Raw genomic sequence first — 18,784 nt, 5'->3', positions numbered from 1 at the left:
TGACTTATAATTTCAAATATTATAATTTTCAGTTCTAGAATTTTCACTTTTTATAGTTTCTATCTCATTCTTGAGATTTCTAATCTTTAGTGGTACAATATCAGGTATAAACATGTATTTGAGCACCTTTTCTTTTTCTGCTGAGAATGTGTTCCATTTTCCTATTCTTTATAGATCAAATAATTTTGGATTATATCCTGGACATTACAAGTTGTAGAGACTCTGGATTCTGCAATTTTTCTCTGATGATTATTGGTTTTATTTTATCATCCAATTAATTATCTTCTCTAGATAAGAACCACAACCATGTTTCTTAGACAGCAACTGTTATCTCTATTCAGATCTTTTGTCTTTAGCCAAGTTGCTTTGAATCTGCTATCACATGTGTGATTCAGGGTCAGCACACAAGCAGACACAGATTGGGAATCTACTCTCTTGGTCTATTCCTTCCAGAATCCCCACCATTGCCACAGGAATTTATTGGAAACACCAGTTGGAAATACAATTATTCCATTTTGCACAATAATTTACCAATAGTATTATTCAATTATTCATCTCATCAAAGTTCCAAAAAAAATTATCAATCAGTGCAGTTTGAAATTACAAGCCAACTTAACATACTTACCTAGCTCCCAAGATATCCTTTTTGGCAAGGCCTATTCCAGCTATAACTTTGACCCTCACAATTCGTGAATTTTCCTAAAACACAAAAATTTATATGTTATTTTCATATACATTTAAACATATCTAAGACACATACCTTTAAATATATACATATCAAATAAAGTAAGCAGGATTTTAAAATTACTTGGAGGACTCTTTTTTAAAGATTAATTTCATTAAGATATCACCAAGACAGCATGGTACTGGCATAAAAACAGACACATAGACCAGTGGAACAGAGTACAGAGCCCAGATATGGACCCTCAACTCTATGGGCAAATAATCTTCAACAAAGCAGGAAAAAATATACAGTGGAAAAAAGACAGTCTCTTCAATAAATGGTGCTGGGAAAACTGGGCAGCTATATATAGAAAATGAAACTCGACCATTCTCTTACACCGTACACAAAGATAAACTCAAAATGGATAAAAGACCTCAATGTGAGACAGGAATCCATCAGAATCCTAGAGGAGAACATAAGCAGTAATCTCTTCGATATCAGCCACAGCAACTTCTTTCAAGATATGTCTCCAAAGGCAAAGGAAACAAAAGCGAAAATAAACTTTTGGGACTTCATCAAAATCAAAAGCTTCTGCACAGCAAAGGAAACAGTCAAAAAAAAAACAAAGAGGCAACCCACGGAATGGGAGAAGATATTTGCAAATGACAGTACAGACAAAAGGTTGATATCAGGATCTATAATGAACTCCTGAAACTCAACACACACGAAACAGACAATCATATCAAAAAATGGGCAGAAGATATGAACAGAGACTTCTCCAATGAAGACATACAAATGGCCATCAGACACATGACAAAATGTTCATCATCACTAGCCATCAGGAAGATTCAAATTAAAACCACATTGAGATATCACCTTACACCAGTTAGAATGACCAAAATTAACGAGAGAGGAAACAACATGTGTTGGAGGGTATGTGGAGAAAGGAGAACCCTCTTACACTGTTGGTGGGAACACAAGTTGGTGCAGCCTCTTTGGAGAACAGTGTGGAGATTCCTCAAGAAATTAAAAATAGAACTTCCCTATGACCCTGCAATTGCACTCCTGGGTATTTACCCCAAAGATACAGATGTAGTGAAAAGAAAGGCCATCTGTACCCCAATGTTTATAGCAGCAATGGCCACGGTCACCAAACTGTGGAAAGAACCAAGATGCCCTTCAACGGACGAATGGATAAGGAAGATGTGGTCCATATACACTATGGAGTATTATGCCTCCATCAGAAAGGATGAATACCCAACTTTTGTAGCAACATGGACGGGACTGGAAGAGATTATGCTGAGTGAAATCAGTCAAGCAGAGAGAGTCAATTATCATATGGTTTCACTTATTTGTGGAGCATAACAAATAGCATGGAGGACAAGGGGAGTTAGAGAGGAGAAGGGAGTTGGGGGAAGTTGGAAGGGGAGGTGAACCATGAGAGACTATGGACTCTAAAAAACAATCTAAGGGGTTTGAATTGGCGGGTGAGTGGGAGGTTGGGGTACCAGGTGGTGGGTATTATAGAGGGCACGGATTGGATGGAGCACTGGGTATGGTGAAAAAATAATGAATACTGTTGTGCCGAAAATAAATAAAAAATAAATTTAAAAAAAAGATATAGAAGAGAAAATAAAAACTATATTGTTATTTCTAGATAACTTGATTATCTACAGAGAAAAGCCAAAAACACTTGAGTTAAATATAGTGTAAATATTACACTAAGAATTTATCATTGCTTCCAAGAAAATCTACAGCCAAATTCTTAGCACTAATATTTTCATTGTTGCTATGTACACAATAACACAAAATCAAGAGCTTATAATCATTTCTAAAACTATTTAGAAAGCTATTTTTTTAAAGTTTTAATTCCAGTTAGTAAACATATAGTATAATATGAGCTTCAGGTATACGATTTAGTGGTTCAGCTCTCACATAAAACAACCAGTGTTCACCACAAGTTCACTTCTTAATCCCCATCACCTATTTAACCCATGCCCCTGCCCACGTCCTCTCTGGTAACCATCAATTTGTTCAGTTTCTTGGTTTGCCTCTCTCTCTTGTTTTCCCCCATGCTCGTTATTTTAAAAATCCCATTCAGTAGATTATACATTAAATAAAACCATAGTCTATTGATACTGTAACAAATCAAGTATTAAATTTCCTGGGTATCATACTGTTACAAGGTTTTACATAAGGATGTTCTTTGAGATTCATATTGAAATATTTAGGGATACAGTGTGATAAAGTACAATTTACTCTTTAATGTTTCAGGAAAGAAAAAATTGAATGTGTGTGTGTGTGTGTGTGAGTGTGTGTAAATAAAGGGAGTAAGTAAACTGTTAGCAATTTGTGGACCTAGCGGGGGGTATACAGGTGTTCATTATATTACCATTTTAATTGTCCTGTAGATTTTAAATTGTTCAAAATTAAAAGGTAAGAAAATATTATAAAACAGAATGCATATTTTAAAAAATCCTCAACTAAGCAAAACTATCAGACACAAAGAAACAGACTTAATGAGTAATGTAAAGAACTTTTATGGATAAAATGATAAAAACTTATTGAAGAACACAAAGAAGACTTAAATAAATGAAGAAATTCACTGTGTTCATGGATGGAAATATTCCATATTATTGTCATTTTCTCCAAAGTAACCTATAAATTCAATACAATTCCAACTCCCTGCACCCAGATTTTTGTCATGGGTTTTAACAAAAAATTGTAAAATTCATAGGGAAGAGTAAAAATGAGCACAGAAGTAAATAATAACATTCAATCGTATCTTATACTCTATACAAAAACCAATTCCAGCTATATTAAAAGACTTATAAGCAAAAAAGAAAACTTTAAAAATTTCATAGGAAATTTTAGAACATTTCTATGACAGTGAAGTAGGAAAGGATTTTAAAAAATACAAACTCTAATAGGAAAAGTAGTTAGATTTGACATTAAAATTATATACCCTTTGTATGAGAAGAGATGCCATGAACAAAATGAGAAGACAAGGAGAAGTATCTAAAATGTGTACCATTGACAAATTATGATTATCCAGAATATATTTTTTAAAATCCTAAAAATTACTAAGTAAAATATAAACAACATAAGAAATTACAGAGAATGGGGGGCGCCTGGGTGGCTCAGTGGGTTGAGCCGCTGCCTTCGGCTCAGGTCATGATCTCAGGGTTTTGGGATCGAGTCCCACATCGGGCTCTCTGCTCAGCAGGGAGCCTGCTTCCTCCTCTCTCTCTCTGCCTGCCTCTCTGCCTATTTGTGATCTCTCTCTGTCAAATAAATAAATAAAAATCTTTTTAAAAAAAAAAAGAAATTACAGAGAATGGATAGTAAACACATGAAAAGATTATCAATCTCACTAGTAATCAGGGAAAACTCTAATATGCTGTTAGTGGGAAGTATAAATTGAAGAATCGTTTTGAAGAGACCTTTGCAAAATCTACCAAAGTTCTAAATCAATAACCCAGAAATTCCACTTTTAGATCTATCCCCTAGATACACTCTCAATAATGTACTCAAGGAATAAGCATAACAGTATTCACAAGAGCATTTGTAAGATCAACATACATGAAATAGATGTTGCCCAACAAATAGCAACCTAGCGGATTCTATTATACATCATTCCATTGGCAAGTAGTTAGTCATATTCCCTTGTGAGCAGAGGCCTGCGAAGGCGAAAATACACATATCATGGAATATTTATTTCAGTCTTCTCCTACTTCTAAATGCTTACAACCACCTTCATTTCTGGACATTTCACTGAATAAATATGATCATGGAAATATTCTATTAACTCCAAAACTCAGATAGGTGACAAATTCAGATAATACAAAATGCTTACTAAAGATGTTACATAAAATGTAAGTTTCCTCTAGCCCCAAATAAAACTAAATACGTAGCTGATTTTGCAAAAATACGGCGGGGGAAGGTAATCCTCAGGTATCAGAATAAAGATAGAAATAAAATTTAGAGAGGAAAATATGTGAACTGAAATTTCAGTTTTCTGCAGGGACTTATTCCCAAAAATTTGAAGAGATTTGCAGTCACCGTTTCTTCCTGAAAAGTCCCACTGATTAAATAGGCCCATTAAAGTACTCTATTGGCCTGAACAGCCAATTTCTCATCTCCCAGTTGACTGGGAAATGCCTGTTCTTTATTACATAGGTATGGATCTCCAACACTGAATTCTGAAAATTGGAAGTCTTTTCTGTGATGACTTAATAAACAAAAATAAACTTTTTCAAGTGGTAAAGTGTAATCAAAAGTGCCATCATCAAATAATGTTATTTGATAATCCCAACTTTTGTAACACAGACAAGCGTTTATAATTTATATTTAAACTTAATTGAGGAAACAGACTACCACACCCCTCCTAGGAAGTTACTCCATATTAGTGGAACCTCTACAGAAACTATCCCCCATAAGTCTCCTAGAGAAAAATGTTAACATGTGTTAATTTTAAAAACTCAGGGAGTGATAAATTACTCACAGTCAGAAACACATTTAGCTTTTAAATTTTCTCCTTGCATTTCTTACTATGGATATCAGAACTAGTTATTTGGGGTGTTGTGGTTAACTGATGTGAAGCTATATTAAGATTCTGTCATAAAACTAAGTAAGAAGCACTTTATTTTCATTCACTTAAGTACATTTTATAAATTAATGATAGAAAATTGCCAAATGAGCCTTTGCAATCATCACCATAAGCAGAAATCATAATATCTCACAGCATCTTTGAAACTAAAGAAGAACATAAATGCTCCAACAAGAGACTGAACTCTTCAGTATCTTTGAAATCACAGTATTCAAAGTACTGTTAATACAGACGTGTTCATCAAGGATATTGGTCTTTAATTCTTCTTTTTGGTGGGGTCTTTGTCTGGTTTTGGGATCAAGGTAATACTGGCCTCCTCAGCATCAGGGAAATATGAATAAAAACCACAATGAGATACCACCTCACACCAGTCAGAATGGCTAAAATTAACAAGTCAGGAAATGACAGATGCTGGCAAGGAGGCAGAGAAAGGGGAACCCTCCTACACTGTTGGTGGGAATGCAAGCTGGCGCAGCCACTCTGCAAAACAGTATGGAGGTTCCTCAAAAAGTTGAAAATAGAGCTACCCTATGACCCAACAATCGCACTACTGGGTATTTACCCTGAAGATACAAATGTAGTGATCCAAAGGGGCATGTGCACCCCGATGTTCAGAGCAGCAACACCCACAATAGCCAAACTGTGGAAAGAGCCCAGATGTCCATCAACAGATGAATGGATAAAGAAGATGTGGTGTATATATACAATGGAATACTACGCAGCCATCAAAAGAAATGAAATCTTGGCTTTTGCAATGACAGGGATGGAACTAGACAATTATCAGATGATCTCCCTGATATGAGGAAGTTGAGAGGCAGAGTGGGGGGTTTAGAGAATAGGGAAGGAAAAAATCAAACAAGATGGGACCAGGAGGGAGACAAACCTTAAGACTCTTAATCTCACAAAACAAACTGAGGGTTGCTGGGGGGAGGTGGGGTGTGGAGAGGGTGGTTGGCTTATGGACATTGGGACAGTATGTGATATGGTGAGTGCTGTGAAGTGTGTAAGCCTGATGATTCACAGACCTGTATCCCTGGGGCAAATAATACATTATATGTTGATAAAAATAATTAATAAAAAATAGAGATGTGGACAGTGCTCAAATGAGGAAAAAAGAAATGAAAATTAAACATCTTCTCCTTATTCAAAACAGGAACATTATCCCCGAATAGATCACAGCTCTTCTTTAAAGTTTGAGACTTCTCCTTCTACTCCTAAGAAATCTTTCTTGATCTATGAAAGTGATATGGCAAAGTTACAAATCCTAGCCAAAAATATGTGGTTTTTCTCAACGACAGTGCAAAACAAAATGACAAGGCATTATCAATGTAGAAGGCTATAGGAATTAAAAATGGCTTTCCAGGCCTGAGATATCTCCACAATTCATGAAAACAGCTACTAATCTTCAGGAATAGGAAATGCAGAGCTTTAAATCTTTCCATCTCTCATACATCTTAGAAGAATTTTTGTTCCTCTCTTCATCCTTCTCCCAGCCTTCTATTGCCTCCCTCCCATACCTAACTCCCTTCTCACACCTCTAGTCAGTCGACTTTTTAAAAAAGATACCCTGTGTCTACTTACGTCTGAGATTTTACACAAGTTGGACTCCCTCTGCCTGGGATAGTCTTCTCCATCCCCTACCTCTTCATTCTTAAAACCCTGTATCATCTGAGCAACCATTTATTTATTTATTTATTTTTAAATATTTTATTTATTTATTTGACAGAGAGAGATCACAAGTAGGCAGAGAGGCAGAGAGAGAGAGAGAGGAGGAAGCAGGCTCCCCGCTGAGCAGAGAGCCCGATGTGGGGCTCGATCCCAGGACCCTGAGATCATGACCTGAGCCGAAGGCAGAGGCTTTAACCCGCTGAGCCATCCAGGCGCCCCTTGAGCAACCATTTAAAATGTATTATTAATATTACATGTTACATCATGTTAACTAGAAAAAATCAGGATGCAGAGTGGTATCTATTCTATGATAACTATAAAAATATATGCTGATGGATAAAGATTAGAAGGAAATATACAACTGCGATAGTGACTATTTTAAAAAATGAAATGAAATAATGAGATGACAGGGGTGCCTGACTGGCTCTGTTGGTTGAGCACCTGATTCCCAGTTTTGGCTGAGGCCATGATCCCAGGGTGCCGGGACCGAGTCCTACATCAGGCTTCCTGCTCAGCGGGGAACCTGCTTCCCCCACCCCCAGCCCCACCGCCGCCACCCTCTGCTGTTTGCTCTCTCTCTTTCTCTCTCACTCTCTGTCAAATAAATAAATAAGATCTTTTTTAAAAAATTTTAAATTGTAGGGGTGCCTGGGTGTCTCGTGAGTTAATCCTCTGCCTTCGGCTCAGGTCTGATTCCAGGGTCCTGGGATCGAGCCCCGCCTCCGGCTCTCTGCTCAGCGGGGAGCCTGATCCCTCCACCCCCACCTGCTGCCTACTTGCGATCTCTGTCAGGTAAATAAATAAAATCTGTAAAAAAAAATTAAATTGTAGTTTTTTTTAAAGACTTGTCCTTCCTTCTAAGTCCAAATACTATTTTTTCTACAAGCCTTCCTAGTTGAAACAAATTTTCCCCTTTTGCTGTGAAAGGCCCCTTTTTATAGCACTTATCACATGTGGTCTCCTGTCTGAAGAGATAACGATGTGTCTTTTCCCACTATTAAAATTGTGAGATTTTGAAGCTCAAGAAGTTTATCTTTTCATTATCTTGGTATTCTCTGTGGAACCCGGCAGAATAATTGGCACATAGCAGGGGCTGACAAATTCTTGATTAACCTCAAAGCTTTCTGAAGTAGCTGAAAGTAGAAATAAGGCACTTTATGGAAAACAGGAGGAAGTTTGCACAGTGCGCCCAGAACATTGGCCGCCAGATCTAGAGCGCCCAAACAGAAGACTGGAAGACTTCTCTCTGAGGAAACGGATGACGTGGCAGGGGGGTGGAGGGAGAGGAACCAAGTGTTATAAATATTTATATGGGGGAGTCCCACTGGGAAATAACCCTATCTCCAAACAGTTCAGTCAACAGTACCTGCCCACTTTACCGATGATGTACGTCAGCAAATGAGGGAGTAAGTTAGGAGAAAGGACTAAGGAAAGAGAAGAGATTAAGGAAACAGTGGCTCCAACGGAGAAAAGAGTCCAAGAGAATTCTCACAAGAACGGCATATGGAAGTCTGCAGGGGATGGCTAGAAAGCAGGTGTAGAGAGGAAGCAGTTCCGATGGATGCGACAGAGCAAGAGGCTGTCCCCAACGAGAATGAAGAAAAGGGAATGGACAGCATCCCTTATACATATATACAGATAGAACATCTGCATGGAGTCGTTCTAAAGCTTCGTCAGACAGTTTGCAAATTTGTGACACGTATATAGAAAACTAAAGGGAACCAGAAAATGTGCACTAGTTATAAACATGACATAAGGGTTCCGCTGTGATTACTGTACTCACACAATGCAATAATATAAACACCGCTCATTTATTTTAAAAACTGCTAGAGAGAAAGGAAGGATGTATTTCTTATCATTCTTTTTTTTTTTTTGGCAACAGGTTAGATCATTTATGGTGACCATATTTTCAAAACTAAAAATCTGAACCTGTGGACTGCTAGCAGTTTTGTTCCTCTGCTGTGTAAACGGACTTGAGACATTTTATAAAAATGTCAATGCTAGATGACATGTACAGGAAAATACATGAAATGAGGACAGTCCCAGTAAAGGTGGAGTGTGTAAGTGCTATGGATTTGCTTACATGGTCAAAGCAGTGTTTGGCCGTAGTAACCATGATAAACTAGAATACCCAGAATCCTTAGATTTAGGACCAGCTGTGGTTCTCAAAGGGTATTCCCTGGACCAGTGGTAGGAGCACATGGGAATTTATCAAAACACATGCTTTCAGGCCCCACGTCTACTGAATCAGACAGTCTGGTGGGGACAGTGGTCTGTGTTTTAACAAACTCTCCAGGTGATTCTGATGAACACTAAAGCTGAGACCCACATGTAGAGCATGAAGGTAGACAGGGAAGGGCTATCATTAATGCAGCTCAGGGACTATTCCCCAACTAGAAAACTGTAACTTTAGTTATTCCATCCGAACCATATAATTTCTGAAAAAGAACACCTCCTCGTCCCGTCACATTTTAACAGTACTCCTACATGTGACAGCACCATGCACGCTTCTTTATACATGAAATGCCTCTGGAAAGATACACATCAATCTTATTCACCTATGTTTGTGGGAAAGAAATTTTCATAAGATTTGTAGATGAATGTTCACAGTAGGTTTATTCACAGTAGCCGAAAGCTGGAAACAATGGGAGTGTCTGTCAAAAGGAGAATGGATAAAGATCTGGTATATTCATACAATGGACTACTACTCAGCAATAAAATGAATGAGCTGCTTTTACAAACAACCACATGGGTGACTGAAAAACATTACGTGAGACAAAAGGAGCCAGATACAAAAGAATACATACTATGCGATTCCATTTCTATGGAGTTCCAGGACAGGCCAAAGGATAAGTATGATGATAAAAGGTTGCCTCTGGAGAGTGAAGTGGGAAGCTGACTGGAAGAAGGCCCAAGGGGACATTCTGGAGTGATGGAATTTTTTTTTTTAATATTGCATTTATTTGAGAGAGAGTGAGCAGGGAGCCCAATATGGGGGCTCCATCCCAGGACCTGGGGATCATGACCTGAGCCAAAGGCAGACCCTTAATCAACTGAGCCTCCTAGGTTCCCCTGGAGTGATGAAAATATTTTATATCCTAATTGGGCTGTGTGTCACATGCGCACTGTACGTCAAAGTGTATGTTTAAAAATCTGCATTTCGCTGTTTGTAAGTTTTACTCCACTCCCCTTCTGAAGCCCTGCCCAAGAAAAGAAGAAAAACAAAATAAAGATATTATCAGACAAAAACAAAAACCAAGGAAGTTTATCACCAGCAAACACTAAAAAAACTTCTACAGGATGTACTTCAGGCAGAAAATAGTGATCCTAGATGGAAAGCCAGAGATGTGACAAGGCATGAATAACAAATAGAGAAAAAGTTAAATATCTGAGGAGCAAAGAGTAACTCTAAAAAAATGTTAGTGGTGGTGGTGATGATGATGATGATGATGATGTGTGTGTGTGGTGTCCACACACATGTCTGGCGAGTTTCCCTCACCTGCCTGCCGGGGCTCTGCTCTCCCCTCCTCTCCACACTCATCAGATACCACCACCCTAGTCGTCTTCTTCCTCTCCATCTTACCTTCTGCACACGCAGTTAGTTCTGTTTACCTAGAAGGCTCCTTTGCCCCAGTCTTTGCCTCACTAACCCCTATTCATCCTTATGTTCATCTTAAAGGTGACTTCCTCAGCCTTTCCTTATTACTCTCTCCCCTCCTTCATACCACGGATGATGAATTCATTGTTCCCGTTGTTTACTTTTATCTCACCTTCCTTTTCCTTCACACCTATAAAATGTTTGTGTGATTCCGTATTTACAGTCCTTTTCTTCCTGTAGGTGATAAATTCAGTGAGGTCTGTCATTCATCACTATCACCTCAGGGCCTGATCCAAATGCCTCACCCATAGTAAATGTTCAACAAATACTTAAACAAAGGTCCAGCTAAAATCTACTAACAAAAAAAGAAAAAGTGGAAGAACATAAGAATGATTACAAGTTAATTTTGCACATGTTACATTTGTTGCCTTCAACAGAAGAGAGTCTCTTCTGTTAAATTCTTCTATTTGGACAACTATTTGCAGAAGGACAGTGGAAAGACCAAGTCTTTGGTATTAAAGAAATCTGAGATTCAAGTGCAGATCACTAGCTACCTAATAGGACCAAGTCCATGAGCAAATCACAATCTCACATTCCTTATCTGTAAAATGGAGATAACACTATCTACTTCTGCAAAACTGTTTGGATGATTACAACTAAAATATGAGAACATGTGACCTGGTGCTTGGAATACAGCAGGCATTTAATTAGAGGCAGCTCTCAATATATTTAGACTGACACTTTTACCTTAAAGGAGGATATTTTCATGAAAGCATCTTTATGCAAAAACAAAACCAAAGAAGTTTATTACCAGCAAACACTAAAAAAACTTCTGCAGGATGTACTTCAGGCAGAAAATGTGATTGGACATGAAAATATGACGTGATTGTTCACATTCATTGCCAGTGCACATCTCATATGGGAGGAAGCCAAACTTTTGGATCAGGCCACAGGGCTATGATGTTGCATTACAGACATAATAATTCCTCAAGACTTCAGAAAAGTCTTATCAAAGCCTTTTCTCATTTATTTATGCTGTCTTTCTCCCTGCATTTCTTCTCCTACCTTCTCCCTCCATTTATCCTCTCAAAACATTGATAGGATTAGCAAAGGGAGCCAGACTAACAAGTGAAAGGTCAGTAACACCAACAGCCACAGAATTCAGTCGACAGTGGGTTTAGCCATTCAGATCAGCAATCTTAAATTTTTTCAGCGCTACAGAATATTCTTAATACCAGACATAGCTAGGGAAGGGGGAATCAGTTGATGTAAGGAGGAGGCTCCGACAGATGTCAAATACCTAGGCTGAATCACCGAGAGTGACAAAGCCAGAATTCCATCCTAGTCAAATTTTATTTTCTATACCCCTGTTTACCCTAAGTGATTTATTTATGGTGCCTTCCAGCTCCAAGATCCTATTCCTGTATGATAGATGAGTTACTAATAGTTAACTGTAAAAAGATACATACATATAGTCCCCTCTAATCTCCGCCTGGTGCAGAGGAATCAACGTCAGGCCCAGCGTAGGCAGGGCTTGGGGGGAGGAGGCAGTCTCACGGAGGTTCACGGTCAGCAGGCTCATCAGCCTGGGGCAGGAGAGGAAAAGGGCAGTGCCATGCAGAGACCCAGCAGTCGGTGCCCACTGGCACTGGGGCCCTGCGACTCTGGGCCCCAGCAGTACTCCTACTAAAGTGGAAAGTGGTAGACAGGGGAGATGCCTGCGTGCTTGGGAAATCAGGGACATCAAAAACATAAGTAAAGAGACCGGGCAAATAAGTAAAAATAATGAGAGTAATAAAAAGTCAGAATTTTTACCCATAGAGAAGGTACTTATGGCTGGAAAGAACCCTGAGGCATTAGATTCGAAAACTGATACGAATTCATGATTTTTAAATACACGTATACAGATTGATATAGAAAGTGATATACATTTATGTGTGTACACACACACACACACACACACACACACACTTTTCTTTACTGCTGAGATGGCTAAAGAGCAATGACATTCAACAGGAATGAGCATACTGCAGACCCCAATCTTGGCTTCTGAAAGGCCTTATCTTCTAAATGGCACCAGGGTTCCTAGGAGGAATGGCTGGTTCCAGACAGCAGGGGGGGGCAGGTAAAATACAAGAGGAGTTTGCAGTGTCTGCTGCTAGAAAGTCAGGGAGGGTTCAAAGGATGGGGACTTGTCCCAATAAACTAGGAACCCCCTTGAAAGGGCTTCCACCGACCAAACAGTGATCATTTGAGCAACAAAATAGTTAATGATAGTAAATAATTAAACCCATTGAATAAGGTGGAATTCTACCTATTTGTGCTCATAGAAATGAAGGAGAAAGGGAAAGCTCTTCTTACACAGAATGCCAATTAACAAAGATGGAAATTAAAAAAAAAATAGTGGTGTTTGATTCAAGTGTAAGTCATCAATGAATGCTAAAAGAGCTGGATGGAAATCTGATGAAGGGCAGGCCACTGACATAGTCTCTGCAGACATCCCCACAAGATACTAATCAGTTATGAGGGAGGAAATAGTGACGTTACAAAAAAGAAACCTGGTGGGCACCAAAATAATCAAGTGAGCAAGGTTCTTGTTGATGGTGACGGACAAATTAATATTGTGCACCCCTCCTGGGAGGCACAACATCGTCTCTGTGATTCCTGCCAAAAAAGCATGGCTGTGCCATGGCCCTGGGAAAGCAGTAAACAGACCCATGCCGGGGAACATCCTACAGGTCGTACAGCCTGTACTCTGTAACGGTCAAGGAACTCTACAGATGAGAAGAGACCGCAAAGCCATGGCAGGTATCCACAACCTATGCTCCTACCTGGGCTCTTGGACCAGAAAGGAAAAAGAGAAATTATGAGAACACCTGGCAAAGACTGATGGGCTCTGCATTTTGGAGGGTAGTGTCATGTCAACGCTGATTTTCTGCCTTAGAGGAATGGACAGCTGTTATGTAGGAAAGTGTTCTTGTTGGGGCACCTGAGTGGCTCAGTCAGTTAAGCAACTGCCTCCGGCTTGGGTCATGATCCCAGGGTCCTGGGATCCAGCCCCATATCAGGCTCCCTCCCTCTGCCATTCTCCCTGCCACTCCTCCTGCTCCTGTTCTCTTACTTTCACACTCTCTCTTAAATAAATAAAATCTTTTAAAAAGTTTGCTTGTTAAGAAAAAAAAAGTGTTCTTGTTTTAGGAAAATACACACCAAAGTATTAAGAGGTGACAGGGCACTGGGTCTGCAGTTTGCCCTCAAATGGTTTAGAAGAAGAGGGGCATTAAGGGGCACCTAGGTGGCTCAGTAGGTTAAGCACCAGACTCTTGATTTTGGCTCAGGTCTTGAACTCAGGGTCATGAGATCGAGCCCCATGTTGGGCTCAGCACTCAGCACAGAGTGCCCCTGAGATTCTCTCTCTCTCCCCCTCTGCCTCTGCCCTTCCCTCTGCTCGTGTGCACGTGCTCTCTCTCACTCTCTCTCTCTGAAATAAATAAATAAATCTTCAAAAAATATGAAAAGAAAAAGATTAATGAAAATGGCAAAAAGTGTTATGGAGCAGTTGTGGAATGGCTGGAGAACCAGCACAAGGAGGATCTGGACTTCTTTGTGCTGTACTTTAACTCTTCTGCTGGTTTAAAATAACTAAAATATAAACTGCTACAAAATAAAATCTCTTTATCCACTTCTTTGGTCCCATGGAAACCCATGAAAAATAGGATGATGCTGGGATTAAGGAGCTGCAAAAAAGGAGCAATGGCAAAATGAACACAAAGTGTGGGAGAGGGGCTAACGCAGCTGGCTTCCACGGTGCTTCTCCTTTGTGTGCCATGAGTAGAGGCTTGGGAACTCGGTGTGATGCCAGGTCAGGCCAAGTCTGCTTCTGCGTAGCACTGGGGTTCTAGAAGCATCAGCAGATGCCATTCTTAGTTACCCTGCTGCTTATGCACTGTTGTCACTGTCCCCACCAAAGTCACCCCTTCCTCTACATGTGCAAACTGGTCTTCCAAACTGGCAGCAGACACTCTCAGCTCTTTCCCTTTCCTTCCCTCAGGTTTCAGGTGTAGGAAATGGACATCACTCTAGATATTTTAAGAATAAAGAAGTCAATCCAGGGAATTGGCTGTTTACAAAGTCGTTGGGAAGAGCTGGAGGGGCAGGCTGCAAGGCTGGGCCTCCAGAGGCCCTGGAAACAGCTCGAACTGGCCCACCCAGGAAACTGGCACTTCTGCCCCCCCCACCCCCTGTCAGGAAGACAGGGACTCAGAAGCCACCCCCAGATCTGCTGGCTTTACAAATGTACCCAACTAGTCATCAGGAAGCTGCCACCACCACAGATTCCGAAACTTCCTACCAATCTTCTCAAAACAGGTTACCAGATATTGAAACACTTTTGCTGGAAAAGTCAACGTCTACATGACTGTGCTTGTCAGAAGAACAAGCCAAAGAAACAAGAACTTAGGCTCCACTTCATTTCTACTCTCCAAATCTCAAGGAAGTGAGCCGTACAGGGAAACCTATTTCAAAACCCATTTCCAGAATGCCAAGTGCCAGAAAGTATGAGAAACATGCTGTTTGGCTTTCCAACCTCTAATAGGGAAGTCCACTGAAAAGAGGCTGGAAGGGATGCCGAATTCCACTGTCCAGAGCTTCCACATACCTCCTCACCAAAGGTTGGTGGGAATTAGTCTCTATTGTTAATCCCAAGAGACTGTCAGAGCAAATCTGGTATAATTTATATCCACTACTTCCTTAGTTTGTTATGCTTTAATGACAAAATTTTGCACATGAAGCCAGAACCATCGCTCACTAAAAGACATTTATATGTGGAATAAGAACTAAAACTCACTGGAAAGTGATAGAGAGGAATTATGACCTCAACTTTGGCCTACTTCAATGAGCCACTAATATGCTCATACAGTGTGACCCAGTGGATAAAAATATGGGTTAAATCACCATGCTCTAAGTATCTTGTATCCTATGTCTGTTCATTTTTCTTCTCATTTCAGTTTCAAATTTAAAATAAGAATCATCACTTTCTGCTGTAACAGAAAAGCTACCTTATTTTTAATCAACAGCAGAGGGCTGCCTATCCCCAAGTAGTCTGAGTTCTAGGAAATAACAGTCTTTCTTCTTAAAAAAAAAAAAAGAAAAAGAAAAGAAAAGAAAGAAAGAAAGAAAACTGAGGGGGAGGCTCTTCTGAGCCCTCTTTTACTCTGTGACGGACCAGAGAGTAAATGTCAAGCGAGAGTGATGAGATGACAATCTCTACCAGAAAACAAGTGATTTTCATCTTTCCCACCAGGCTGTGAGCTCTTCAAGAAACAGGCAGGGACTGTTTTTTCTCTCTCTATCCCTGGTGGACAGCACACTGCATGACACGGAACAGACAGTTAATAATGTCTGTTGAAAGAATAACGCAGGGGAAGAAGTGGAAGACAACACTCCATCATCATGTCTCGTCTCTTCCGCCGATCCAACTCTCTTCATTAATGTGGACAAAGCAGACAGAGAGAGCTGCAAGAACTCTGAGTCATGGGACTGACAACTGGACCCCCAACATGCAAACAGAGCGGGCTCCAGGCCATGCAACTTCCTAGAAGTACAAATCCCTCAGGATGCAAGCTCAGGAACACCTCATTTCAATGGGTGGAGTTTCTGGCCTTTAGCCCCAGTTGCTTACTGACCAAGCCACTAACTGCCATAATTCACATTATTTCATCTGGGCAGAAGCATGATGTGAGAAGCAGATCACGGAAAACACAGAACCTGAACCAACAGAGGAGAGTGAACGATGCCTTCGGCAATATTCTATGATCAGCTGGCTTTGCTGGAAGGGAATGCAATGAGAAATCCGGAAATCAGGATCTACTACTGAGTAATAACAAAAAGGAAAGAAAGTCCAAGGCCAGCCTGATTGGGTTGAATGTCAGTTTGAGGTTATCTGCACTGAACAGCTTATGGTAGCAAAGCAGGGAGGCCTGACGGATAAGAAAGCTATCACAGGTTCAACACCACATTATTTTCCTCTGATCTCTTCTGCTGAACAATAATGGACTTTAGCAGGAATATCATCTCTGGCGATAGCATACTAACTGTTGTTTCTGTGGGTCTACCAAGCTGCCCCCATTTTTCCACCACTTTGCTTCTCTTTTGGTAGCAATAATTAAGAAATTAAATTCTCATCTATCACATGATTAGTCTCAAAACACTCTGAGATAACTTGCCTGCATAAACAAGTTGCCCACTATTTATATACAAAGAACTCTGAGATAAATGTAAAAGACACTTTGTAAAAGACATCTGAAGATACCAAGTTACTAAGAGAAGGAAATATTCCAACAGTGTCAGAAGATATATTTACAGTGATGTATTACAGTTAAGGTCTAATCTTGATAATAAGTATGTGTGACAGCTTAGCCAGTCAACAAAAATGCTTAAATGTGATTTTTCCCCCCAAACTGAACTAATCACTGTTAGACTGGATACCTTTTCATCTCCCACCCATTCCCATTATTGAGACAATCATCAGGAGTTTAGAGAAGCCACATCTCATACTAAAACGGAGTAATTTTCTTTCCAAATGGCCTCAGTTTTACTAACCGTGAGGCATCACCAGCCTAAGTTATTTCGCTGCAAAGGGACAGCTTTGCCTTCTCAAATCATGGAACTTAATTTTTAAAGCGAACAGCTATGGGAAGTTCGTCCAAGTATTTGTACCTGTTCAGCTTTTTTTTTTTTTCTTAAGATTTTGTTTATTTATTTGATAGAGAGAGAGAGAGAGAGAGAGATCACAAGTAGGACAAGATGCAGGCAGAGAGAGATGGGGAAGCATGCTCCCTGCTGAGCGGAGAGCCCCATGCGGGGCTCGATCCCAGGACCATGGGACCCTGGGACCACGACCCGAGCCGAAGAGAGAGGCTCAACCCACTGAGCCACCCAGGTGCCCCTCGGCTTTATTTTTTAAATATCACTGAAGACCAGTGAAACGTACCCTGAACTTGCCACACTGGACACTTGTTGCTAAACACGAAGAGGAAAATCTGCCTGCTTTCCCATCGCATTCTCCAGTTAGGGGAGTTAAAAACAATTTCAGACGAAAAAAGAAAATCCAAACTGCTTATGACAATTGGAAAGTCCGCGAAGTCCAGCGGGCCTGTGTCAGCGCAGGCTCATCCGCAGCCGGGACGGGATGCTGAACTCCGGGGAAATCCACCCCCCGCCCGCCGCAGCACGCACCCTCGGCAGGGGGCGGCAGGAAGAGGCCGGCGGGGCGCCGCGCGGCTCCCCGCGCACCCACGCCTCTCGCAGCCTAGCGGCCCTCCTCGGCACTTCCTGAAGGAAACTGACAAGGAAGGCGGCGGCTCGGGGAGGACAGGGGTGTGGAGTCCTCAGCCCGGCGAAGAAAAGGCCGCTCGCTAAAGCAAGCCCCCACCCCACGCACCCACACACCCGCGCGCCGGGCGGCCCCGGGTCCCCACGGCGCCTTGCGCGCTCCCGGAGCTCGCGCGGCGGGAACAGGGGCTGACAGCCGACTCTCGGGCCGCCTCCTCCTCCTCCGGTCCGGCTGATGAGCGGCGAAAAGGGAAGCCCACCCCGCAGCCCCTCGGCCCCCGCACCTCGTCCTCCGGGAGCCCGAACACCTCCACCGCGCAAGTTGCCATTTCCGAACGGTTCCAGCAAACCGGACGCACCCGCGCCCGCGCCCGCCCCCGCCCAGGAGTGGGAACAGTAGTGAAGAGGAGGAGGAGGAGGAGGAGGGAGTGGAGGAGGAGAAGAGGGAGGAGGCGGGAGGGAGGAGGTGGAGGAAGAGGAGGCGGCGCTCCCCCAGCGGCCGCAGCGCCTCCCCCGGCCCGTGCGCGCAAGCGGCGCTAGGAAGCGCGGCGGGAAAGGGCCGACGGCGCGCGTGCTGGGGCGCAGGGCTGGGGGCGCGCGCGGCGGGGAGAGCGTGAGTGGGGGCTCGTGTAGGAGGCAGGCGCGTGGCGGGGCTGTGCGCGTGGCGGGGGCGCGCGTGGCGGGGGCGCGCCGTCCGCTTCCGCGCGGGGAAGCTGAAGAACGTTCCGGCCTGCAAGAGTCGGGCAGCCCCGGGCGTCGAGTCGAGCAAGCCGTGTAGGCCAGGGAACGTCAGTCCTTCCCCTGGGAAGCAACGCTGCGGTTTTCCCCAGCAACAAGTCTCACTCAGATCCGCTCCGGAGCTCGGCCTCTTACTAGCCGCCTGGGATCGGAGCGCTTAATCCCAGCTTCACCA

General features: G+C 42.0%; 1 protein-coding gene across 1 annotated transcript in view; it reads right to left on the bottom strand.

Annotated features, from left to right (window-relative positions):
• The window catches only part of NEDD4 (NEDD4 E3 ubiquitin protein ligase), a 123,832-nt gene extending 105,541 nt beyond the window's left edge, over nucleotides 1-18,291 (bottom strand). Inside the window, exons 1-2 of the mRNA XM_044231605.1 lie at nucleotides 18,156-18,291; nucleotides 626-699 (exon numbers count right to left, since the gene is read on the bottom strand). Of these exons, the coding sequence (XP_044087540.1) occupies nucleotides 626-699; nucleotides 18,156-18,200 (119 nt within the window). The 5' untranslated portion in view covers nucleotides 18,201-18,291. The remainder of the gene's footprint in view (nucleotides 1-625; nucleotides 700-18,155) is intronic.
• Nucleotides 18,292-18,784: the final 493 nt, after the last annotated feature.

The sequence above is a fragment of the Neovison vison genome, chromosome 13 (genome assembly GCF_020171115.1).
Source record: "Neovison vison isolate M4711 chromosome 13, ASM_NN_V1, whole genome shotgun sequence".
Taxonomy (NCBI): domain Eukaryota; kingdom Metazoa; phylum Chordata; class Mammalia; order Carnivora; family Mustelidae; genus Neogale; species Neogale vison.
The sequence above is the reverse complement of the archived record's forward strand: the minus strand, read 5'-3'. Positions and strand labels throughout refer to the sequence as shown.